Source organism: Schistocerca piceifrons, chromosome 2 (genome assembly GCF_021461385.2).
Source record: "Schistocerca piceifrons isolate TAMUIC-IGC-003096 chromosome 2, iqSchPice1.1, whole genome shotgun sequence".
NCBI classification, from domain to species: domain Eukaryota; kingdom Metazoa; phylum Arthropoda; class Insecta; order Orthoptera; family Acrididae; genus Schistocerca; species Schistocerca piceifrons.
The window spans coordinates 691,352,629-691,379,745 of NC_060139.1; the positions used below are offsets into that span (position 1 = coordinate 691,352,629).

General features: G+C 40.1%; 1 protein-coding gene across 7 annotated transcripts in view; it reads left to right on the top strand.

Annotated features, from left to right (window-relative positions):
- The window catches only part of LOC124776595 (homocysteine S-methyltransferase 1-like), a 134,039-nt gene that overhangs the window by 40,293 nt on the left and 66,629 nt on the right, over positions 1 to 27,117 (top strand). For 6 of the 7 annotated variants that reach the window (XM_047251658.1, XM_047251657.1, XM_047251656.1 and 3 more), the window contains 2 exons: positions 8,192 to 8,356; positions 8,544 to 8,708. In XM_047251658.1, the coding sequence (XP_047107614.1) occupies positions 8,194 to 8,356; positions 8,544 to 8,708 (328 nt within the window). In that variant the 5' untranslated portion in view covers positions 8,192 to 8,193. The remainder of the gene's footprint in view (positions 1 to 8,191; positions 8,357 to 8,543; positions 8,709 to 27,117) is intronic. The other variant, XM_047251660.1, reaches the window with a different exon arrangement.

Below are 27,117 nucleotides of genomic sequence, written 5' to 3' on the forward strand. Positions count from 1 at the left end.
GACCTTGTCTGGATCTTGGAAGGTTGGTCTCCCTGAGAAGCTCCTCAGGCGCTACTTTGGACCTTATAAGATTGTAAGACCGTTGTCTGATGTTACTTACGAAGTTGAAGATTTCGACCCCGACACAAGACAACGAAAGATCAGTGATATGATCCATGTCCTTCGAATGAAGCACTATAAGGATCCTGCAATCCAGGGTAAATTTGAAGCTCCAGCGACAGGAAACAAGTGGAAATGTGATGAAGAGCATAGCGGCAAAAGAAGTTCTAAGAAGATCCCCACCAGGGTGAGAATCAGTCATCAGGAGTCGGAGTATGCAGGACCGATGACTCGTTCCCGGACTAGCAGGACGTCACACCGAGATGCTGTTATCTTAAGGAGGGAGCAATGTCACAGAAGAAGCTGAATAGCACCTCGCCTGTACAATTTTAATTTCTATACTTGATTTGAGTACATTATAGAAGTATCCACAAACGTCAAGAATCATTGTACTGGAATGTTCTGTAGCTGTATATATACTGTATGTGTTCTGGCCAGAGGCAGTTCGCTCCACGCTCATGTGTGTGCAAGTGCTGAATAAACTTTCATTAAGTGAAGTTAGTGTTCGTTGTTCATCTAATTACACCTTCTTATACATGAAAATACGGTACATCAGACTTACACTAGAGCACCCAAACCAATGAATTCAAAATAAGTGATTATAGAGGGTCAATGTCCATCATTTCTGTTTCACAAGATGAAGTAGGTAGTGCAATAAAAGGACTAAAAAATTCCAACTATGCTTTCAGTCTTGCAACAATCTTGAAGAAGAGTGCATCAAACATAAGTGAAATACTTACACACATAGTGACTGCTCACTTCAGGCAGGTACTTTCTCTGATATTTTGAAAATTTCTAAAGTCATTACAGTATATAAAAAAAGCAATAAAGTCAACATAAATAACTACAGACCCATCACAATTTCCTCCTGTGTTTCAAAAGTATTAAAAAAAATTATTAATGACAAATTTATGAAGTTTGTACATAACAACAATATCTTATGCAATGAGCAACATGGATTCAGGAATAAGAGGTCAATGACAACTGCTGTTTATGAGTGCACCAATTCCATATTAAGCCTGATGGGCAAGAAACAGGAATCAATAGTAGTATTTATTGACCTTTCAAAAGCTTTTGATGTGGTGGACCATAAGATTCTGCTGTCAAAGCTTGAAAAATCAAGCACACAAATACCCACCTAAAAACTGTATCTGCACAATTATCAGACTCTGAACCAATTAAATATGTTGTACCCCAAGGATCAATAATGGGACCCCTTCTGTTCCTACTATATATAAATGATCTTAACTTAAATGTGGATGTACATAAAACAATCATATTTACTGATGACACCACAATTCTGCTAAAAGGAGACTGTGAAGAACAATTACAGCAATCAGTTAACACTGTCACAAAACAACTTAGCAGCTGGGCACAGAATAATCAACTTGTAATAAATAATTTTAAAAAACTATTGCACTAATATTCCACAATGCTGCAAACAAAGACATGTTTAACCCATCATATCTATCAATGATGAACTAGGTACTAACAGTACTGTAACTGCATTCTTAGGACCTTGACAGCAGAACAATGTTAAATGGAATAAGCGTGTTGAATACCTTAATGCAGAACTGAACAAGACATGTTACTTTCTTTGCTCACTAAAATCGTGCTGTAGTGAGAAAATAGTAATGAATACAGGCCATGCCTACTTTCATTCTCACCTTAAGTATGGAGTCACTTTCTGGATCCAGAATGAGATTTTCACTCTGCAGTGGAGTGTGCACTGATATGAAACTTCCTGGCAGATTAAAACTGTGTGCCAGACCGAGACTCAAACTCGGGACCTTTACCTTTCGCTGCCAAGTGCTCTACCGTCTGAGCTACCCAAGCACGACTAACGACCCATCCTCACAGCTTCAATTCTGCCAGTACCTTGTCTCCTACCTTGCAAACTTCACAGAAGCCCTCGGTTTGGCACACAGTTTTAATCTGCCAGGAAGTTTTATATCAGCGCACACTCCGCTGCAGAGTGAAAATCTCATTCTGGAAACATCCCCCAGGCTGTGGCTAAGCCATGTCTCTGCAATATCCTTTCCTCCAAGAGCGCTAGTTCTGCAAGGTTTGCAGAAGAGCTTCTGTGAAGTTTGGAAGGTAGGAGACGTGTACTGGCAGAATTGAAGCTGTGAGGACGGGATGTGAGTCATGCTTGCGTAGCTCAGACGGTAGAGCATTTGCCCGCATAAGGCAAAGGTCCTGAGTTAGAGTCTCAGTCCGGCACACAGTTTTAATCTGCCAGGAAGTTTCATTTTCTGGGTGTTGATGATGTCTGATTTGTGGGGTAGTCAACTGCACTGTCATCACTGCCCATACAGAGTCCCAAGTTTTAGCAGTCCAATTTTTACACAGTGCAATCTACCCACTGTTTTGAATGATGATGTTGATGGTGATGAAATGATGAGGACAACACAGACACCCAGTCCCCGGGCAGAGAAAATCCCCAACCTGGCTGGGAATCGAACTCGGGACCCTGCGATCCAGAGGCAACTCACTTTCTGGGGAAACTGTAAGACAGCTAATAGCATTTTCAAATTACAAAAAAGGGTTATTAGAATCGTGTGTGGATGCAAACCTAGAGACTCATGCATACCTCTGTTTAAGATACCTGGTATTATTCCATTACCATGTGTATCCATTAGGGGAACCTTTATATTCATTGAAACAGATGTAATAGTTCAGGACTGCAGACTGCAAAAAAACTGTGATATACATGACCATTTTACCAGGAAAACAAAAATTTACATATAACCCAAATCAATTTATCTTTGTGCAGAAAAGTTACTTTCCATGTGGGAGTTATAAACTGTACCTGAAAACATAAAAGCTATTACTGAGGTCAAAACCTTTGGAAAATCTCTATAAATTCATATTTACTGCTTTTACTCCTTCGAAGAATATTTAAATTTATTAAGTATAAATACTTAATGCATAAAATGTTTCATTGTAACCTTAAATAAGTATGCCTGGAAATCACTTTCAGAAGTGTACTTATAACTTGAATTGTCCAGTGTCTTATGCAGAAGATGCTTTTGTAAACAACAGGCCCAGTAAATACAATAAAATACAATGCTGTCAAAGATCTTTTATCTCTACCTTTCCTTGGGGTGTGTTTCTGGTCATATGTCCATATTACCTTTTTTGCTTCGTTTCCTCTTAGGGATCCCCATTTAGCAAACTCACCCATATACTGCTAGTAGTACAGGTAGTACAGTAGATAAATCAATTTAATTTGTAAATAAATTTGTGTTCCACTTGTAATACAACAAAAACAACAGTGTTCATTTTTATTGCATCTAAGCCACTGTGTTTCATAGTAATATGTAAATGGTCAGGATGCAGCCATGCATGCTGTCAAATCACAAAATTAGTAGGGAAGTTCTGGTAGTTTCTAAATAACTTAGGTGTAAAGGAGACCACTCACTGAATAGCAGATGCAATGAGTCTTTGACAAGCACACAAAAAAGAGAAATATAACTTGCTAGCTTTTGGAATAAGTCCTTTGTCAAGCTAGATTATAAATATTCATTGTGCATCTGCTTTTGTAATACATAAATTTTCAGTTTTTTGAGAGTGGAGTAGGGTATCGTAAGTACCTTTGGCAAATAACATACGCAGGACTTCTGATATATGATGTATACTACAGAAGGAATTCATCATAGTATTATTCCTATGGTAACATATATCTTGACTCATTCTATATCTCTGAGATTTCTCTAACAAGAGGGCCTACAGGACAAAATGTGGGAATGCATGTCACTTCCATTTAAACTCCACATTTCCAGCAGAGACCCAAAATTTTAAGGAAGTCTCCAATTTTATAGGATAATGTTAAAATACACTCCTGGAAATTGAAATAAGAACACCGTGAATTCATTGTCCCAGGAAGGGGAAACTTTATTGACACATTCCTGGGGTCAGATACATCACATGATCACACTGACAGAACCACAGGCACATAGACACAGGCAACAGAGCATGCACAATGTCGGCACTAGTACAGTGTATATCCACCTTTCGCAGCAATGCAGGCTGCTATTCTCCCATGGAGACGATCGTAGAGATGCTGGATGTAGTCCTGTGGAACGGCTTGCCATGCCATTTCCACCTGGCGCCTCAGTTGGACCAGCGTTCGTGCTGGACGTGCAGACCGCGTGAGACGACGCTTCATCCAGTCCCAAACATGCTCAATGGGGGACAGATCCGGAGATCTTGCTGGCCAGGGTAGTTGACTTACACCTTCTAGAGCATGTTGGGTGGCACGGGATACATGCGGACGTGCATTGTCCTGTTGGAAAAGCAAGTTCCCTTCCCGGTCTAGGAATGGTAGAACGATGGGTTCGATGACGGTTTGGATGTACCGTGCACTATTCAGTGTCCCCTCGACGATCACCAGTGGTGTACGGCCAGTGTAGGAGATCGCTCCCCACACCATGATGCCGGGTGTTGGCCCTGTCTGCCTCGGTCGTATGCAGTCCTGATTGTGGCGCTCACCTGCACGGCGCCAAACACGCATACGACCATCATTGGCACCAAGGCAGAAGCGACTCTCATCGCTGAAGACGACACGTCTCCATTCGTCCCTCCATTCACGCCTGTCGCGACACCACTGGAGGCGGGCTGCACGATGTTGGGGCGTGAGCGGAAGATGGCCTAACGGTGTGCGGGACCGTAGCCCAGCTTCATGGAGACGGTTGCGAATGGTCCTCGCCGATACCCCAGGAGCAACAGTGTCCCTAATTTGCTGGGAAGTGGCGGTGCAGTCCCCTACGGCACTGCGTAGGATCCTACGGTCTTGGCGTGCATCCGTGCGTCGCTGCGGTCCGGTCCCAGGTCGACGGGCACGTGCACCTTGCGCCGACCACTGGCGACAACATCGATGTACTGTGGAGACCTCACGCCCCATGTGTTGAGCAATTCGGCGGTACGTCCACCCGGCCTCCCGCATGCCCACTATACGCCCTCGCTCAAAGTCCGTCAACTGCACATACGGTTCACGTCCACGCTGTCGCGGCATGCTATCAGTGTTAAAGACTGCGATGGAGCTCCGTATGCCACGGCAAACTGGCTGACACTGACGGCGGCGGTGCACAAATGCTGCGCAGCTAGCGCCATTCGACGGCCAACACCGCGGTTCCTGGTGTGTCCGCTGTGCCGTGCGTGTGATCATTGCTTGTACAGCCCTCTCGCAGTGTCCGGAGCAAGTATGGTGGGTCTGACACACCGGTGTCAATGCGTTCTTTTTTCCATTTCCAGGAGTGTACTTATGTTACAGAGTATGTCTTGATGTAAAACATGATACCTGTACATACATTAATGGAAAAACTGGGTCGGTTCTAGTGTCATATTCTACCCGTTGGCTTTGAGCAATGACATAATGCATGATTTCATTCTGTTTATGTCACCGATTGTTAGAATATTAGGTTGTCTCTGGATATCTCTATTACATGCTTATAGTGATAATTTAAGGTATACTTTTTTATTTTCATATCACAGTTTGTTTTTGATATACTTCATCTGTGAAAGTATTTGCAATTCAGAATATTCTGATTTTATATTGAATTTATTTACATTATGGCTGAGTCAGTTGTATTTAAAGTGAAATTTGCTTTATAGAATGGTTAATGATAAAACTAGCATAAGATTTTTACAATATTAGTGGCAGTTAGATGGTGCTAACAATTATAACATCCAGTTTAAAGTTTACAAGATGGGGGCATGTAAGAATACAATTGAGGGATGTTTTTTTTTTGGGGGGGGGGGGGGGGGCTGTAAAATCTGTTGCTATGAGAGGAAAGGTTTCAGTTTTGCAGGCCATATGGATGAATACTGTTGGAGGGCAAATGAAAAGTATTCCTAATGAATATTGTGTGTACCAAGAATTTATGAGAATGGTCAGTGAAATGTACAAGATGTGGTTTGTTAATTAGGTATGGGTAGGTTTCAAGGTATTAAATGAAACCACTGCTCATGCCTTCTGTAAAAATGCTAACATTAATGAACCAGTATATTTGTTCAGTGCATTTTTTTAGAATTTTCATATGTGATGTCACTCTGTCAATACCACATTCCTTTGTTATTTCACTGTCACTAAGTATGGAATGGTAATTCGTTAAGGATTTATGGTACTACTGCAAAAATGTGTTAAATTGACAACTAGAATTGACCAATGCAGGTTTCATATTTATTGCACTCCCACAGTAGTACAGAAAAGATACCATACAGTTAAATCTTGATGACTTAGCAATACATAAGTAATGATAATGACACATAATAACTGACAGTAAAAGCTATACCATATATATCAGAATTCTCAGAGAATGTGCAGTATACACCTACTGCTACAATGGTGGTTCAGAAAGTAAACCAAAAACAGAAATCCCATAACAAACCACTGCATACCTCTAATGTGAAATAGTGGAAATAATGAACTGCATACCTCTAATGTGAAATAGCGTAAATAATGAACCATGGAATTGATAACTATAATTTACCTATATAGCATAATTCTAGTTATCAGTTCCAATATACATTTTGCATTTTTAGTAAGCATTTAGCATGCATTATTTTATAATTTCCATTTGTGGTATCTATTAACTATCAACTCCACTTCCTGTTAATGTGTGTTATGTTATTTGGTTTGGATTCTTACATCATCAAGTGTTTCACTGTATGGTGTCTCTCTTTCTACTAATTGAAAAATGTGATAACTAACAAATTTTCAATTCAGTTACTACAATTTCGTTTAGTGACTCACTGGTTTCTTATTTTTTTGCATTCACTCACTACATGCAGTAGTAAATGTAGAAATACTATGAAAAGCCAGTCCACACACCTACTCCAAAAGTACTCATAATTATTTATCATGGAATGATTGAAATTAGCAACTGGAGTTAAGCTATATAGGTCAATTCTAGTTACCAATTCCAACCAATCAATAGTTCATTACATGTCTCTCTGAATTAGTGTGAGCAAATAACGGATATTGGAATTTGAAACTAGAATTTAGCTAATTAATTCCAGTGACTGATTCCAACCATTCCGTAGATCAATTTTCTACTTTTTCACAGTAGTTCAGAGATTGTAAAGTGTGTTCACTGAAATGTGATAGGATTTATGCACTTGTGACTGCTCTCTGAAGTAACTCAAAAAGGCAATGAATATTGGGATCAGTAACTAGAATTAATGTATGTAATTCAAGTGTAGTTACCATTACTATATTTATTACTTTTTGTGAATTTTTGTAACTTGTGAACTGGCTTTTTTTAAAAAAAGAATTTCTATCCCAGTTTTTCCACATTTTATGCTAATGTTTCATATATGACACTATTTATTTCGTTTTCCCATTGTCACATTTTGGGATCTACCCACTCATAACCCCCACATTTCCATTGTAGTCCTATTACACTCAGTAATTATTATTAAAAATTTATGCTATTTCATAATGTTATGACTTCATCAGGCTCTATACTGTAATTGAATATGAAGATTCTCTGTGTTCTCTGTGCTTTTCTTGATTAAGTAAATTATGACAATAATTTATTTCAGACATGTATATTTATCTCTCTCTCTCTCTCTCTCTCTCTCTCTCTCTCTCTCTCTCTCTCTCTCTCTCTCTCTCTCTCTCAATATCTTCATTTCATTTTGATACAATTAATGGATAAGTAAATAATCACATGAACTCTGCTTGTAATTTTAATGCATGCTAAGCCCCTTTGTTTATGAATAGCATGTGTTGCTTTCAAAGATTTCCTGTATGTGGTGTGCTTGCCTCAGGCATGACATCATTGCACAAACCTGACACTAGAATTTAACCAAAAAACCAAGATGGAATATGTGTATGTGCATAAATCGCTAATCATGAGATATAATGTGTGCTCGTCAGTGGCATTTCTATGGAAATTGGTTGTAAGTTTATTGTACAATGAACTTTGCACACACTGTATTCTGTACCATATATTTTTTTCATTTAAGGATTTTTCTTATTTACATTTGTATCATAAAAGAAAGTAATTATTTATTTTCCTTCATAAAAATATGATCATTTTATGAATGTTACTGATCATGCATAATTTTTGTCTAATTGTTTCAGAGATGTCTTCAGACAAGGAAAGAGTGAAGGTATTAGATGGCGGGTTTGCAACTCAGCTCAGCACTCATGTCTCTGCTCCCGTTGATGGAAACCCTTTATGGAGTTCAGCATTTTTGAAAACAGACCCAGAAGCTGTTGTTATGACACACTGCGACTTTCTCAGAGGTTTTATCTTAATAATTTTTTTGTGTTGGAAAATTATTCAATATTTAATTTGTTTGTTTAATATAATAAGTTCCTAAAATGTCTGAATAATGCATGGATCCTCAAGTTATTACATATACAATACTTACACATTTTCCCTAGTTACTCATCAAAATTTTAATTTTAAAACAAATCCTTCCTTGTTTAGCTGGAGCACAGATCATAACTACAAACACATACCAGGCAAGCATTGGTGGTTTTATGAAATATTTGGGGCTTACTGAGGAAGAAAGCATTGACCTCATAAAGAAGGCAGTTGATTTGGCAAAGGATGCAGTAGCCATTTTTATGGAAGAGTGTACTGATCAAACAGGTATTAAAATGTTTTTCACACTTTGTTTCACATTCCGTTCTGCTGATTCAAGTTGTGTTGTGTCAACTTACCACAGCTGTCTTTGAGTATGTGGATGCAGCAGTCTCCCATATTCACAGAATTCATTTAAAAAATAACATAAAACATAAGAAAATGTGGCACTGGAAGCATTATTGAATTCAACAACATAGAATTCTGCCTTCAGTGAAGTGAGCGAGTGTAGCTGGTAGCCATATTGGCCGATAATGAATACTGTTGCTCACCACTCCCCTGAATACCAACCTGAAACCTAGTGAAGCTATAAACAACAAGACTTTGAGCAATATCACTGTACAGTTGCCCCATCCTTCACATTTTAATGCACACAATGTGTTGTTGAGCTCTGCTACTTCCAAAGAGGTCACTCTGTTGACAGTGTCAGTGTCATAGAAATACACCTCCTCAATAGAGGGTATGTCTTGAGCTGTGCCATGACATTATTCTCCACTATAAATCTTTCAATATGATTCATAGCCCTTATAGATGTTCAAAAATGGTTCAAATGGCTCTGAGCTCTATGTGACTTAACTTCTGAGGTCATCAGTCACCCAGAACTAATTAGACCTGACTAACCTAAGGACATCACACACATCCATGCCCGAGGCAGGATTGGAACCTGCAACCGTATCAGTAGTGCCTAGAACCGCACGGCCACTCCGGCCGGCTCTTATAGATGTTACTAAGTGGAAAGTGGTCAGTGATGTGCTTTCGAGTGACTACTTCCCAATCAGAATACACTGAACAGATTAAGTGATGCCCAAAGAAAGTGCCTGAAATGGATGCCCAACAAGGCTATTGTGAGACTGTATAGTCCACTGGCCATGTTTCAACATCATGGTACCATACAAAAGTCGCATTATGACAGTGATCCAGCAAGCAATGATGCATCCATTCCAATTTTAAGGGGCCATCAACTAAGACTGCCTGTCCCTCAGTGGAGTGAGGAGGACCACTCTGCATCAGGAACAGGCATGTGACTGTGCAGAGGTTCAGACACCAATTAACTGCATTAAAGCTGCATTTGGTAGTGATGATTTTAAGTGGGTGCCTCTTAATAGAGGATGAAAGAATTGACAGTCAGTCATTCAAAAAAGTGCATGGTAGTGAGGGAGACCATCAGAAGGATTTGTGAATGGTGCCTCATTACAGGGATGACACGCAATAAAAGTCTCCAGCCACGACTAGAGGACATAGCTCAGACAATAACCAAATATTTTTGAGAAGTAATCACTATTGTGTCCCTAACAACCATTCCATCACCACAGAAACATCACAACAATGAATAATGCTGCAAAGGTTGTTTTTCATGTGGAATCTGGATTTGTCATGGTTCTTGATTGAAGATGTGGCTCCCAGTCACAATAAGATGCATTAAACCATGTTCTCTCACCTCACAGGGAAAATAAGAGAGCCTCCACTCATTGTTCAACTGTATCCAGAAAACAGGACAGTTTCCTTTATCATGGAAGGAAACTATTCTGATCCCTCTTCTGAAGCCTGGAAAATCATTAGTTGTCTAATATTTGATAACCTAGTCAAACAATAGAAAATCTAGGATGAAATGGAACAAGTGTGTTTTGTATTTGTGTGTGTGTGTGTGTGTGGGGGGGGGGGGTGTCTATTTCTGATGAAGGCATTGTTGGCTGAAAGCTCACTTTCTGACAGTCTTTTTATTGTGCCTATGACTCGATATGTCTACCATATGGTGAATACCAGTTATACTTTTCATAATATTGTTATATTTGATAGCCAAGTGTTGTCCTTGCAAGCTTCATAGGACATTGGATCAAATGACAAACTAGTATCTTTTTGAGTTCTCAGATACATATAGTACAAAGTCAGGAGATATCAATTCACTATTGATAACCTAATCTTCCTCTAAGCAGCAATAAAGTAGGCTTTTGTGCACCAGAAACACCATCATGGGTATCTTTTTCAGTCTGAAGAAGGCTTACTATATTACTTGGAGGCATTATATATATATGGATAGCAACAACTTATGTAATCCCACCAGATGTGTCAGCGGATCACTATGTGTAATTATGCATATGCCTGTTGAGGCCACTAGATGTGGCATGGAAGTATATGTCTGCCAGCACAACACCACTGTCAAATCTGTGAATGTTATGAGCCCTGTCTATATAATTCAGCATAATATTTAAAAAATTCCAGATCATTGGCTAGTGGAAATTAGCACCAGTGCGTGACAGTTTTGAACCACATAATAGCTAATACAGTGAGTTCTGTAAATACAAATTCACTGTCTCTGATTGACAAATTAATGGGAAGAAAAAACTATAGCACATGGCAACTTGCTATGCAAACATATCTAGAACACAAACAATTGAGGGATTGCATCAATGACACGATAACAGATGTAACTAAACTATGCACAGTAAAAGCCAAAATTATACTCTCCGTTCATCCATCGATATATGTTCGTTTGCAAGATACATCTACAGCTAAATAAGTGTGGAAAAAGCTAAAGCAAGAAGAAGATTCAGGCCTCTTCCAACAAATAGATTTACTGAAGACACTGCTGACAACCAGACTTGAAAACTGTTCATCAGTCGAAGAATATGTGTCAAAATTAATTTCCACGTCACAAAAATTAAATGGCTTTGAAGTTGAATGAGAATGGATTGGGTGTATCTTACTTTCAGGATTACCAGATGAATATAAACCCATGATTATGAGTTTAGAAAATTCAAACTTGCCAATCATAGGAGACTCAATAAAAAATAAATTACCTCAATAAATAAATGATGACACCTGTAATAAACCATCGACAAGTGATGCTGCTCTTCAGATCACCAAGAAAAAGAGTAATGTTATATTCCAAAAGGTCCAAGGTGTTACAGCCATAAGAAGTACGGGCATCTGGCAAAAAATTCTCGCAGAAAGAGCAAAAACGATGCAAAAACTTTGGCCAAAACAGGAGCTACCAGACGTCCTTTTCAAATGCAGCTGCATTTAAAGATGCATGGACAAAATGATATGTAGACTCAGACATGTCAGCACCCAGGTCCACATGTCCATGTTGTTGTTGTTGTTGTGGTCTTCAGTCCTGAGACTGGTTTGATGCAGCTCTCCATGCTACTCTATCCTGTGCAAGCTTCTTCATCTCCCAGTACCTACTGCAACCTACATCCTTCTGAATCTGCTTAGTGTATTGATCTCTTGGTCTCCCTCTACGATATTTACCCTCCACGCTGCCCTCCAATGCTAAATTTGTGATCCCTTGATGCCTCAAAACATGTCCTACCAACCGATCCCTTCTTCTAGTCAAGTTGTGCCACAAACTTCTCTTCTCCCCAATCCTATTCAACACCTCCTCATTAGTTATGTGATCTACCCATATAATCTTCAGCATTCTTCTGTAGCACCACATTTCAAAAGCTTCTATTCTCTTCTTATCCAAACTAGTTATCGTCCATGTTTCACTTCCATACATGGCTACACTCCATACAAATACTTTCAGAAATGACTTCCTGACACTTAAGTCTATACTCAACGTTAAAAAATTTCTCTTCTTCAGAAACGATTTCTTTCCCATTGCCAGTCTACATTTTATATCCTCTCTACTTCGACCATCATCAGTTATTTTACTCCATAAATAGCAAAACTCCTTTACTACTTTAAGTCTCTCATTTCCTAATCTAATTCCCTCAGCATCACCCAATTTAATTTGACTACATTCCATTATCCTTATTTTGCTTTTCTTGATGTTCATCTTATATCCTCCTTTCAAGACACTGTCCATTCCGTTCAACTGCTCTTGCAAGTCCTTTGCTGTCTCTGCCAGAATTACAATGTCATCGGCGAACCTCAAAGTTTTTACTGCTTCTCCATGAATTTTAATACCTACTCTGAATTTTTCTTTTGCTTCCTTTACTGCTTGCTCAATATACAGATTGAATAACATCGGGGAGAGGCTACAACCCTGTCTCACTCCTTTCCCAACCACTGCTTCCCTTTCATGCCCCTCGACTCTTATAACTGCCATCTGTTTTCTGTACAAATTGTAAATAGCCTTTCGCTCCCTGTATTTTACCCCTACCACCTTCAGAATTTGAAAGAGAGTATTCCAGTTAACATTGTCAAAAGCTTTCTCTAAGTCTACAAATGCTAGAAACATAGGTTTGCCTTTCCTTAACCTTTCTTCTAAGATAAGTCGTAAGGTTAGTATTGCCTCACATGTTCCAACATTTCTGCAGAATCCAAACTGATCTTCCCCGAGGTCCGCTTCTACTAGCTTTTCCATTCGTCTGTAAAGAATTCGCGTTAGTATTTTGCAGCTGTGACTTATTAAACTGATAGTTTGGTAATTTTCACATCTGTCAACACCTGCTTTCTTTGGGATTGGAATTATTATATTCTTCTTGAAGTCTGAGGGTATTTCGCCTGTCTTGTACATCTTGCTCACCAGATGGTAGAGTTTTGTCATGACTGGCTCTCCCAAGGCCATCAGTAGTTCTAATGGAATGTTGTCTACTCCCGGGGCCTTGTTTCAACTCAGGTCTTTCAGTGCTCTGTCAAACTCTTCACGCAGTATCTTATCTCCCATTTCGTCTTCATCTACATCCTCTTCCATTTCCATAATATTGTCCTCAAGCACATCGCCCTTGTATAAACCCTCTATATACTCCTTCCACCTTTCTGCCTTCCCTTCTTTGCTTAGAACTGGGTTTCCATCTGAGTTCTTGATATTCATACAAGTGGTTCTCTTCTCTCCAAAGGTCTCTTCTGTAGGCAGTATCTATCTTACCCCTAGTGAGACAAGCCTCTACATCCTTAAATTTGTCCTCTAGCCATCCCTGCTTAGCCATTTTGCACTTCCTGTCGATCTCATTTTTGAGACGTTTGTATTCCTTTTTGCCTGCTTCATTTACTGCATTTTTATATTTTCTCCTTTCATCAATTAAATTCAATATTTCTTCTGTTACCCAAGGATTTCTATTAGCCCTCGTCTTTTTACCTACTTGATCGTCTGCTGCCTTCACTACTTCATCCCTCAGAGCTACCCATTCTTCTTCTACTGTATTTCTTTCCCCCATTCCTGTCAATTGTTACCTTATGCTCTCCCTGAAACTCTCTACAACCTCTGGTTCTTTCAGTTTATCCAGGTCCCAACTCCTTAAATTCCCACCTTTTTGCAGTTTCTTCAGTTTCAATCTGCAGTTCATAACCAATAAGTTGTGTTCAGAATCCACATCTGCCCGTGGAAATGTCTTACAATTTAAAACCTGGTTCCTAAATCTCTGTCTTACCATTATATAATCTATCTGATACCTTTAAGTATCTCCAGGATTCTTCCAGGTATACAACCTTCTTTTATGATTCTTGAACCAAGTGTTAGCTATGATTAAGTCATTCTCTGTGCAAAATTCTACAAGGCGGCTTCCTCTTTCATTTCTTCCCCCCAACCCATATTCTCCTACTATGTTTCCTTCTCTCCCTTTTCCTACTGATGAATTCCAGTCACCCATGACTATTAAATTTTCGTCTCCCTTGACTACCTGAATAATTTCTTTTATCTCGTCATACATTTCATCTATTTCTTCATCATCTGCAGAGCTAGTTGGCATATAAACTTGTACTACTGTAGTAGGCATGGGCTTTGTGTCTATCTTGGCCACAATAATGCGTTCACTATGCTGTTTGTAGTAGCTAACCCGCACTCCTATTTTTTTATTCATTATTAAACCTACTCCTGCATTACCCCTATTTGATTTTGTATTTATAACCCTGTATTCACCTGACCAAAAGTCTTGTTCCTCCTGCCACCAAACTTCACTAATTCCCACTATATCTAACTTTAACCTATCCATTTCCCTTTTTAAATTTTCTAACCTACCTGCCCGATTAAGGGATCTGACATTCCACGCTCCGATCCGTAGAACGCCAGTTTTCTTTCTCTTGATAACGACGTCGTCTTGAGTAGTCCCCGCCTGGAGATCCAAATGAGGGACTATTTTACCTCTGGAATATTTTACCCAAGAGGACGCCATCATCATTTAACCATACAGTAAAGCTGCATGCCCTCGGGAAAAATTACGGCTGTAGATTCCCCTTGCTTTCAGCCGTTCGCAGTACCAGCACAGCAAGGCCATTTTGGTTAATGTTACAAGGCCAGATCAGTCCATCATCCAGACTGTTGGCCCTGCAACTACTGAAAAGGCTGCTGCCCCTCTTCAGGAACCACATGTTTGTCTGGCCTCTCAACAGATACCCCTCCATTGTGGTTGCACCTACGGTACGGCCATCTGTATCGCTGAGGCACGCAAGCCTCCCCACCAACGGCAAGGTCCATGGTTCATGGGGGGCACATGTCCATGTGACAAAAATAAGTGTAAACAGTGATAGGCTTGCAAGTTGTAATAGGAAATAATGGCAACTTACCTGTAAAAGGAATAGGATCTTCATTTGTAGATGTTCTCAAGGGCAACAAGAAAGGTAAAACTAAAGTAGAGGATACCCTGTATTGGCCCCAGCTAAGCACAAATCTACTATCTGTTAGTGAAATAGTAGAAAAGGTCATTCGATTTTATTTAACAAACAATGTTGTCGTATTTGACACATCCAAAAAAAGCAAATGATATATACTGACCAGACCAACCAAATGATTTAATTTTTCAAGCAAAATCAGTACTGCAGTCAAATAGTGCAGGCTTATGGCATAAAAAAAGGGATCATTTGCATTCTGAAGCTGTGCACAGACTACACAAAGGTCTGGCTAGTGGAATTTCATTTGAGGGAGCAGTTGATACTCCTTGTGTTTTAAGCTTAGAGGGAAAACAAAAAAAAGACTTTCTTTTTCATGATCTGACTTGAGAGCCCTGGAAATTCTCGAGCTAGTTCACTCAGATCTGCATTGGTCAATGCAAACTATGTCAGTTGGAGGAGCCAAATACTTCCTTACTTTAATTGATGACTATTCCAGGAAAGTATTTGTATATACTTTCAGAGATAAAGTACCACAGCTGATTTCAGACTCTAAAAATCTAGTTGAATGACAGACTGGCAAAATGATCTGCACTCTATGCACAGGTAATGGCACAAAATATGTGAACGTTAAACTGATGAACTTTTTCAGACACTTAGGGATCCGACATCAGATTACAGTACCATATATACCAGAACAAAATGTTGTAGCAGAATGTTATAACTGCACAATAGTAGTAAACGCAAGACTCCTGCTCTACGAAGCAAATTTTCCAAATAAATTCTGGGCAGAAGCAGTCTCCACTGGCACTAAAAAGCTTGGACAAACAAGAAGCCGGATCTTCAAAATCTCAAAATATTTGGAAGCAAGGCCTGTGTTCACATCCTGAAAGACAACCAATGAAAATGGGACAAAAGAAGTATTGAATGTATCTTGGTAGTATACTGTGAAGCATCAAAAGCATACAGGCTTTTTTAACCTAAGTGCCAAATAATGATAAAAATGAGGGACATTATTTTTGACAGATGCACTTCTAATCAATATAAAGAAGAAACTGAGTTGCAGGAATGAAATCAGTTGTTTCTTCCACTGACAGAATAGAAGCAAAATGAATAACGACTGAAGAATTTGAACCCGAACCTGAGAATATCACATCAAGTAACAGTTCACGGAATACTAGTTGCAACAAGGAACCAAGCCCTGATAGTGCAAATAATGATAAAGAACAACTGCAGCAACTTGAATCAATAAAAAAGTCATCCAAAATTCGGAAGCCAAAGAAGCTACATGACTTTGTAACTTTTCAGTCTAAACAGTCATTCAGTACCATTCCTTTGTCACTGGAGGAAGCAATGATGTCAGGCAGTACTGAAAGCTGGCTGAAAATAGTAAAAGAAGAGTTACAATTGCACAAAGAGAACCACACGTGAAAGCCTTAAATGGTCCAGGAGTCACTAATGGGTATCCTATGTGTGTGCAGTGATGAAGAGCAAAACTTAAATTAAAATGAAATTATCTGAAACAGAGTGTGAGAAAATCAAAGAACATATAGAATAGGGACCAGCTGAATGAGTCAGTGCAGTTGTATTAAATCATATGACCAATAATTTGTATAGATGAGTGTTTTGCTGCAGTGAAAAATGTCATTGTTTAAATCACTGCCACCTCAGTAAATGTGTCATGTCCGTGGCACACTCTCCCTTATTTCATGATGATACAAAATGAGCTGCTGCCCTTTGAACTTTTTCGATGCCCTCTGTCAATCCCATGTGGTGCAGATCTCACACTGCACGGCAGTACTCCAGAAGAGGGCAGACAAGCATAATGTAAGCAGTCTCTTTAGTAGAGCTGTTACATTGTTGTGCCAGTAAATACAGTATTTGGTTTGAAACATTTTTCTGTGATTTCTCAAATTTAAGTTATTCATAATTGTAATCCCTAAGTATTTGGTTGAGTTTACAGCCTTCAGATTTGATAATTTATCATGTAACTGAAATTTAGCATATTCCTTTTAGTATTCATGTGGATCACTTCACACTTTTCATTATTTAGAGATAATGGCCACTTTTTGCACCATACAGAAACCTTGTCTCAATCATTTTGTAATTTGTTTTGATTGTCTGATAACTTTACAAGATGGTAAATGACAGCATCATCAGGAAACAATCTAAGAGGGCTGCTCAGATTGTTTTCTAAATTGTCTATGTAGATCAGGAACAACAGAGGGCCTATATCACATTCCTTGGGGAATACCAGATGTTACTTCTGTTTTACTCGATGACTTTCCATCAGTTATTACAAACTGTTACCTTTCTGACAGGAAATCATGAATCCAGTCACACAGTTGACATGGTACTCCATAGACACACAGTTTAATTATAAGTCACGTTTCAGGTATAGTGTCGAAAGCCTTCTGGAAATCTAAAAATATGGAGGCAATTTGATATCCCCTGTTGATAACACTCATTACCTGGGGGGGGGATAAAGAGCTTGTTGCATTTCATAAGAATGACATTTTCTGAATCCGTATTGGCTATTTGTCAATAAATCATTTTATTCGAGGTGACTCGTAATGTTTGAACACAGTATATGTTCCAAAATCCTACTGCAAATTGATGTTAGAGATATGGGTCTGTAATTCAGTAGATTACTCCTATTTCCTTTCTTGGGTATTAGTGTGACTTGTGTAGCTTTCCACTCTTTAGGTTTGGATCTTTCTACGAGTGAGCAGTTGTATATGGCTGATACATATGGAGTTATTGTATCAGCATACTCTGAAAGGAATCTGACTGGTATATAATGTGGATCAGAGGCTTTGCCTTTCCTAAGTGTTTTAAGCTACTTTGCTACACCAAGGATATCTACTTCTAAGTCACTCATGTTGGCAGTTGTTCTTGATTCAAGTCATGAAGTATTTACTTTGTCTTCTTTTGCAAAGGAATTTTGAAGACCATGTTTAGTAACTCTGCTTTAGTGGCACTTTCATTGGTAACATCACCATTGTTAGCACTCAGTGAAGGTATTGATTGCATCTTACTATTGGTGTACTTTATATGTGATCAGAATCTCTCTGAGTTTTTTTCAGATTTTGAGACAGAGTTTCTGATTTAAAACTGTTAAAAGCATATTGCACTGAAGTTCTTGCTAAGTTTCAAGCTTCTGTAAAACTTTGCCAATACTGGAGATTTTGAATTCTCTCAAAATTAGCACATTTTTTCATTGATTTTATAACGGTGTTCTGATCTGTTTTGTGTTCCATGGAGTATGAGTATCACCTCTTATTAGTTTATTTAGTATGTGTTATGTCCTAGCCAGTAATGCCAACCGAGCCCGCTGCCAAAAGGTTGGCAGCATCAAAGTACGGACGCCGTCCGCATAAGCAGCGCCAGCGAGACAGCAAATCGCCGCAAGTCTGCGCGCGCCACCGCTGGCTTCTGGCTTCTTAAGCGCTGGAGTCGCGAGCGCTAGGACAGTTCTGTATTCGCCGCTCAGTTGTATACTCGCCACCGAATTGTGTACTTGCTAATCAGTTGTGTGTTCATCGCAGCAGAGTTGTTGTTTGTCGTCAGCCGACGCTGACCTAGCCGCTCCGACTCGAACTAGACAGATTTCTGTAGACACAGAGTTCACTACTGTTCTGTATCTTCTTTAATAAAAGATAAGTACCGACTTTTATTTAATATGAGTGTTTGGGCTTTTATTTTTCTGTTCACTGTTCCAGCGGACCGTCGGCCCGCTATTAAAAGTGTGGCGGTGACTTCGTAAGCCATTTCCACAGCCAAGTGTTTGTCGCTACGAACACCACCACAAAAGTATGTCTCTCTCAAATTAACATCATTTAATATTTATTTGAATTTAAACCACATCTGGTCTACTCTTATATAGTCAAATTGGAATGAATGGGGACTCTCTCTTAGGAAGGTATCAAATGAATTTTTATTTGCTTTTTTAAGTAGATGTGTTTTGCCTTTATTTTTTGGTGGATTTGGAAGCTGTTGTTGTTCAGTTTAGCTACAACAATGTTATGGTCACTAATCCCTGTATTTGTCAAGATGCTCCCTATTTGGTCAGGATTATTTGTTGATAAGAGGTCAAGTATGTTTTCACAGCCATTTACTCTCTGAGTGGGCTCCTGAACTAGTTGTTCGAGATAATTTCCTGAGAAGGCATTCGGCTCTATTTTGGATGGTGCTTTATGCCTATCACCAACTTTTCATGTGTTTTCGCCAACATGTTGGGGCTACATTGAAGTCACCACCAACTAAAATTGTATGAATGGAGTAGGTATTCGAAATGACACTCAAGTTCTTTTTTAACCGTTCAGCAACTGTATCATCTGAGTCAGGGTGTTGGTAAGAGGAACCAATTATTAATTTATTCCAATTCTCAAATATGATCTCTACCTATAGCAACTCATAAGAACTACGTACTCCAGTTTCATTGCAAGATAAACTACTTCTGACAGCAATAAATAACCCACCAGTAACTGTATTTAATCTATGATAGAGCACTTGCACGCAAAAGACAAAGGTCCCGAGTTTGAGTCTCAGTCCAGCGCACAGTTTTAATCTGCCAGGAAGTTTCATATCAGCGCACAGTCCGCTGCAGAGTGAAAATCTCATTCTGTATTTAATTTATACTTTCCAAACACACTTAGACCCTTTGTAAAAATTGTGGCTGAGCTTATTTCTGGCTTTAGCCAGCTTTCCATACCTATAACAATTTGAGATTCAGTGCTCAGAGCTCTGGTTCTTTTCCAACACAACTAAAACAGTTTACAGCTGCAATATTGATTTTTGTCATCTCTACCCTCTTCCTGCTTTGATCCTGCACCCCCTGAAGCCCTTTCTGGACTGTCTTCAGACCCTCCAACCTTAAAAATACTGCCCAATCCCCTCCACACAGTCCCCGCTACCAGTGCAGCTGCTTCCTCTATGTAGTGGATTCCTGACCTATTTAGCAGAACCCAGAAACCCACAACCCTATATCCAAAGCCAAGGAATCTGCAACCTACATGGTTGCAGAACCATCTGAACCAGATTTCAGACCTCCCGCTTGGCTCTGTACCAAAGCACCACAGCCAGTTCTGTTGATGAGGCTTATAAGCAAGATTGACAGTCTTTACTACTTGAGCTACCTGCCCAAAACTGGAGACAGTCCCTTCCAATCCAAAGCAACACACATTGTTGGTACCAACATGAGCCACCACCTACAGTTGGCTGCACCTGTGTTCTTCGTGGCATGCAGAAGCTTCTGTTCCACATCTGGAATGACTGCTCCCAGTATGCACATGGAATGCACACTGGATTCCTTCTCCTCCTTGGCTACCCTATCTCTAAGGGGCCTCATTAAGTGCATGATGTTGGAGTTCCCAACTACCAGTGATCCCACCCTAAATCAATACACAGACCATGTGGGCCAAGAGGATTCTTTTGGAACAGGGCAAATGACTTCAACTGGCTCAAGGATTTCAACAGCCACAGATAGCACCTGAAATGTTTTCATCTGACAAATTAGGGAGGTCTTTGGAAAATCTTTCACTACTGGCCACACCTTGGAATGACCTCCCAATCGACAATGGGTGAGGGATCAACCTCAGTGCAGGCAATGCCAGGGGCAGCCACAGTAACGGGCCAATTGTGGGACATGTAGGTCATGCTGGACATCCCTCAGATCACACCATTCAGCCACCCACAGTGATGCCTATGAGCAACAGCCTTAAGCTGTGTGATTGAAACCAACACTGCCTGGAGATGTGAGCAAAAGGTCACCAACTCAGTTCACATCTGAACACAGCAATAACAATTACTGCTCACTCTAGCTGAATAAACACTTTATTTATTTTAGGATCCACTACCTTAGAAAGTAATTCCCATGACACAATAAGAAGTGAAGATACCTAAAATAAGCCAACACTGTTGTCTTTAGGTTAATACAATATGCTTACAAGGGCAAAACATGATTAACTGAGCTTCTTGATGGGTTGTGTTGACTCCAACTGGAGTCCAAGAAATTTTTAAATTTTTTTCACTTAGTGTATGACCATTAATATCTATTTCTGGTGCTAACAGGTCATAATTGCTTGTTTGAAATCCCATAAAATGAGTCTTTATGAGACTAAATCAAACAATGGAAAATCCAGGCTGTCAGATACTTTCACCTACAAACCATGCTACAGTGATCCCATTCCAGTAATCCAGCAGGATCTCCAGTGACTATACTCAAATCCTTAAGCCCATCCCAGAACCTCTCCCCAGAGTCCATCTCTTTACTTACCCTTACCACTCCCCACACTCCTACCTTCTACATACTTCCTAAAGTCCATAAACCTAAACACCCAAGACGCCCCATTGTGGCCAGTTACTGTGCCCCCACTGAGAGAATCTCTGCTCTTGTAGACCAACACCTTCAACCTATTACCCGGGACCTATCCTCCTATAGGAACGATACCAACCATTTCCACAACCGACTCTCCACAGTTCCTGTCCCTTTACCACACAGTGCCTGCTCGTCACTATTGTTCCACCTCCCTGTACGCTAACATTCCTAATGCCCATGGCCTTACTGCTGTCGAACACACCTTTCCAGACGCCCTATGGATTCCAAAACAACAATCTCCTTCCTAGTCTCCATGACCAACTAAATCCTCAACCACAATTACTTCTCCTTTGAAGGCATTACCTACAAACAAATCCATGGTACGGCTATTGGCACCCGCATGGCACCATCCTATGCTAACCTATTCATGGGCCATCTAGAGGAATCCTTCCTAAAAACCCAGAATCCTAAACCCCTCACCTGGTTCACATACATTGATGACATCTTTGCTATCTGGATTGAAGGTGAAGACACCTTATTCACATTCCTCTAGAACCTCAACAACTTCTCCCCCATTTGCTTTGCCTGGTCCTACTCAACCCAACAAGCCACCTTCCTAGATGTTGACCTTCCCCTCAGAGATGGCTACATCAGTACCTCCGTTCATATCAAACCTACTAACCATCAGCAATACCTCCACTTTGACAGCTGCCACCCATTCCATACCAAGAAGTCCCTTCCGTACAACCTCGCCACCCGTGGTCATCGCATCTGTAGTGATGAGCAGTCCCTCTCAAAATATACCGAGGGTCTCACTGAAACCTTCACTGACCGTAATTGTCCTCCCATCCTTGTACAAAACAAATCTCCCGTGCCTTATCTTTCCAGTCTCCCACCACCTCTCAAAGTCCCACAGTCTGGCCACAGAGGAGCGTTCCCCTTGTAACTCAGTACCATCCAGGACTGGAGCAACTGAATTACATTCTCCGCCAAGGTTTCGATTACCTCTCATCATGCCCTGAAATGAGAAATGTCCTGCCCACTATCCTTCCCACCCCTCCTACCATGGTATTCCACCGTCCACCGAACCTACACAATATACTCATCCATCCTTACACAACCCCCAGTCCCTTACCTCATGACTCATGCCCCTGTAATAGACCTAGATGCAAGACCTGTCCCATACATCCTCCTACCACCACCTACTCCAGTCCAGTCACTAATATCACCTATCCCATAAAAGGCAGGGCTACCTGTGAAACCAGTCTTGTGACTTACAAGCTAAGCTGCAACCTCTGTGCTGCATTCTATGTAGGCATGACAACCAACAAGCTGTCTCCAGAATGAGATTTTCACTCTGCAGCAGTGTGTGCGCTGATATGAAATGGTTCGCAGGAGAGCTTCTGTAAGTTTGGAAGGTAGGAGACGAGGTACTGGCGGAAGTAAAGCTGTGAGTATGGGGCATGAGTCGTGCTTGGGTAGCTCAGTTGGTAGGGCACTTGCCCGCAAAAGGCAAAGGTCCTCAGTTCGAGTCTCGGTCCAGCACACAGTTTTAATCTGCCAGGAAGTTTCAACAAGCCGTCTGTCTGCATGAATGGCCACCGACAAACTGTGGCCAAGAAACAAGTGGACCGCCCTGTTGCTGAACACGCTGCCAAACATGATATCCCTCATCTTAATGACTGCTTCACAGCCTGTGCCATGTGGATCCCTCCCAACAACACCAGCTTTTCTAAACTGCACAGGTGGTAACTTTCCCTGCAATACATCCTACGTTTCCGTAACCCTCCTGGCCTCAACCTTCGTTAGTCACTGTCCTCACCCATACAGCCCCCTCCCTGTTCCCATTCCAGCACTACACAGCTGTCATTTCACCGCCACACCCATTCTTTCAATTTCTCTTTATTTCTCTCCTTTCCGCTACTTACCCTCTCCCCCTCCACACCTTGTCTCCTGCCCTCCGTCTAAACTGCAACACTTGACTGTCCCCCACTCCCACCATACTATCCCTCCCCCTCCCCGCCCCAGCCTCCTCTTTACCCCATCCAGTCCCCACTCCCATCATGCACTGGTGCTGCTGTAGAGAGAGAGAGAGAGTGTGTGTGTGTGTGTGTGTGTGTGTGTGTGTGTGTGTGTGTGGGCGCGCGCGCGTTCGTCTACTGCTGACAAAGGCCTTAATGGCCAAAAGCTTTAGTTGTGTGAATCTTTTTATTGTGCCTATTGCGACTCAGCATCTCCTCTCTATGAGATTGAACTTAAACTACTCTCTGTGAACTGCTTGTAGGCCTTTCCAGTTATCATCTGAGCTGTATCTCCTAAATAGTGTTTGATCACTTACTTAGTACGTTTGTGTCATCAGCAAACATTACAGATATTGACCCACCCTTTCAAGTCATTGGAATATAATTAATTGGGTTTCTCTCAATATTATTGGCCATTATATTGTTAGAAGTGCCATCTTTTTTAAAAGAAAAGGCGCCTCATCATATGCTTAATACACACTCAAAATTCATAACGCTGAATCTATATATGATAAATTTCTTAAATTGGTTTCCATCTGAAAGGTCAATGCCTACTGTAGTGCTGAATGCAACTACTGTATACTAAATGTGCTTTGTTTTAAGCAACACTTACTCATTCCTGTAGCTGAGAATATAGGTCATTCTACTGTCTCCTCTTGTTATGGGGAGCTGCTTCATTGCTATATTGGAAATAGCTGTTTGAACACCAACAATGTCTAACTGTGTGTCTGTTCACCATTCACTTGTTAACTCCATGTGTTGTATTACGTACCCTGTTACTGTTTCCTTTATTTGTCTAACACTTACTTATCATTTCCTGACAAGGTCTCCTGTATTTTGGAGTTTCTGTTTTGCAAATCACTAAAATGTGTATCAAAGTTTTTATTCTTAGCCCATGTCCTATTTTCATCAAAGAACAGAGGCTTGGTCACAGTAATCTATATGTAAGCTTTCACCCACATTCCAAACTACAGTTCATGGATATTATCAGTCATATGTTAATTAAGCAGTCATCATCTGTTTCATTTGGGAGTGGGGGAAGGAGGGGGCAGACTTAACACACAGATAAATACAAGGAGGTTAAGAGTTGTGACTATGTGTCTAGTATACATCCCAAGTTCCTGCTTTGATTTAAATACATCTTCATTATTATAAATTCTTTATTTGAACAGTCGGTAATATGTCAATAGTGTGTATCCAGTAATTCAGAACAGATGAAATGTGTAAATATTGAAACTGTTTATTTGACAAGCATTTCAAACCTGTCAGTTTCAGTTCTCACTTGCACCTGTCACAATACCATTTTCATTACGGTTTGTGTCATACTGGATTTTTCCCATCAAAGCATGAAAATTTGGTTGGAACTTTGTATGTGGCAACTACTGGTTCTTATTATTCACCCCCAATTGTTACCTTTCATCATTTGAACAACTCTCTACTGGAACACTACTTCCTTAATGACTCCTTATCACAATCTTTTCATCCACATTACTAATACATTCTCTTCCTCTCATCACATTTCCCCTTGTGTACTCATTGTTGACAATAACCTCATATTTTATATTTGTTACTAGTCCATATAAGACTCCTCCTCTAACTCTGAACAACTCATGTTCTTACTTACTCCACACAACTCAAATCACTCACTGACTACATGAAAATGCATGTGAATTTGACTGAATAACCACACACTGCCAATACTAAAATGCCATATGCCTGCTGCAAAGTTTTTTTTAAAAAAAAAAAAAAAAAAAAAAAACACACACACCTTTATCTCTGTAGATATGGTGTGCTTAGGAAGAGACAGAGACTGAAACTGAGGGTAGCAAAGCAAAAGAGAAATGCTTAAATTTCAAAAGTTCCTTAACAAATAAAATACTGAGGTTATTGCCCCAATTTAATTCTGTTATAACTACAAGGATGAGTGTTGTAGATATTAGTGTCAGTGGTGTTGAAAACAGCAGAAATCGCTAAAACTAAACAACACTACAGGGCGCATCAGCATCCTCATAAGATTCTGTACCAGATTTGTGGCTATATTAGGCCCCATTTTAACCATTTATCTAATGTAGAATGCTCAGACAAAACACTGTGTCCAGTAGTTGGAGAAAACATACATCACACCTGTCTACAAGAAGGGTAGCAGAAGTGATCCACAAAACTATCAACCAATATCCTTGACATTCATTAGCTCAAATGTAGTGAGGTGTCTCAAACAGAATGACCACGTCAACATGGAATCTGAAAACATCAATAATGTGAAACCCAGTTTCCACTTTTCTCACATGACATTCTGAAACTCGTGGGTCAAGGCATTCATGTTTGATGCAGAATTTCTCGATTTCCAAAAAGCATTTAACAAAGTACCACACCTATGCTTATTATCAAAAAGTATGAATGAATGGTGTGTCAAGCAAAATTTATGACTGGATTGATATTTCTTGGTAGGGAGGACACAGAATGTTATCTTGGAAGGAAAGTCATTGCCAGATGTAGAAGTAATTTGTCCCAGGGAGGGCCGTTGCTCTTCATATTGTATGTTAATGACCTTGCAGACAATATTAATAGTAACCTCAGACTTTTGACAGATGGTACAGATATCTATAATGTACTGTCTGAAGAAAGCTGCACAAGTATTCACTCGGATATTGATAAGATTTCAAAGTGGTGCAAAAATTGGTAACATACCTCAAATGTACAGTGAGTAACAGTTGTAATTGGCCAACTCACATAAATATGAGAGTCGTCCACAAAGTAACTTCCATTTGTATTTCTATCAATGAAGACTGTTCAATGAAGGATGTGATCAAGTGCACGATGAAGAACGAAGTGGATGCCTGTCTGTGGTTACTGATGAACTGGTTCACAAAATTGAAGAGAAGATTAAGCACAACACTTAGTGCCCTTGCCATGGAAGTTCTGCAAATCTCACGATCACTAATTCGTGGAATTGTTACTGAAAAACTGAAATTTAGAAAACTTTGCTCACATTGGGTACCCAAAATTCTTACTGAACAACACAAAAACCAATGGATGGGCAATGCACTTCAGTTTTTGACATGCTACAATGCAGAAGGCAATGGTTTTCTTCCTCGGATAGCCATGGGGGATGAAACTTGGGTATGGTACAACACACCTGAAACAAAGTGGCAATCAATGGAATGGAGGCACGCATCATCCCCAACGAAGGTTAAGCCTAAGCAAATCTTGACACCTTGAAAAGTCATGTGCACCATTTTTTGGGACAGAAAAGGCATTTTGCTGATTGATTTCTTACCACAAGGCCAAACAATCAATGCACATGGTTACTGCGAGACCATTAAGAAATTGCGCTGCGCAATACTGATGAAACACCAAGGATTACTGTCAAAAGGTGTTGTTTTTTTCCACGCTAATGCCCGACCTTACATGGTGAATGTGACCAAACAACTCTTAAGAGAATTTCACTGGGATGCTTTTGATCACCCTCCATACAGCCCGGGCCTCTCTCCTAGCGACTAGTGGCATTTAAACATCCCTTTTTCCTGTCCTCCATATGTGAATGGAATGATTAGAATCCCTACGAATAAGTATGATGGGAAGTACC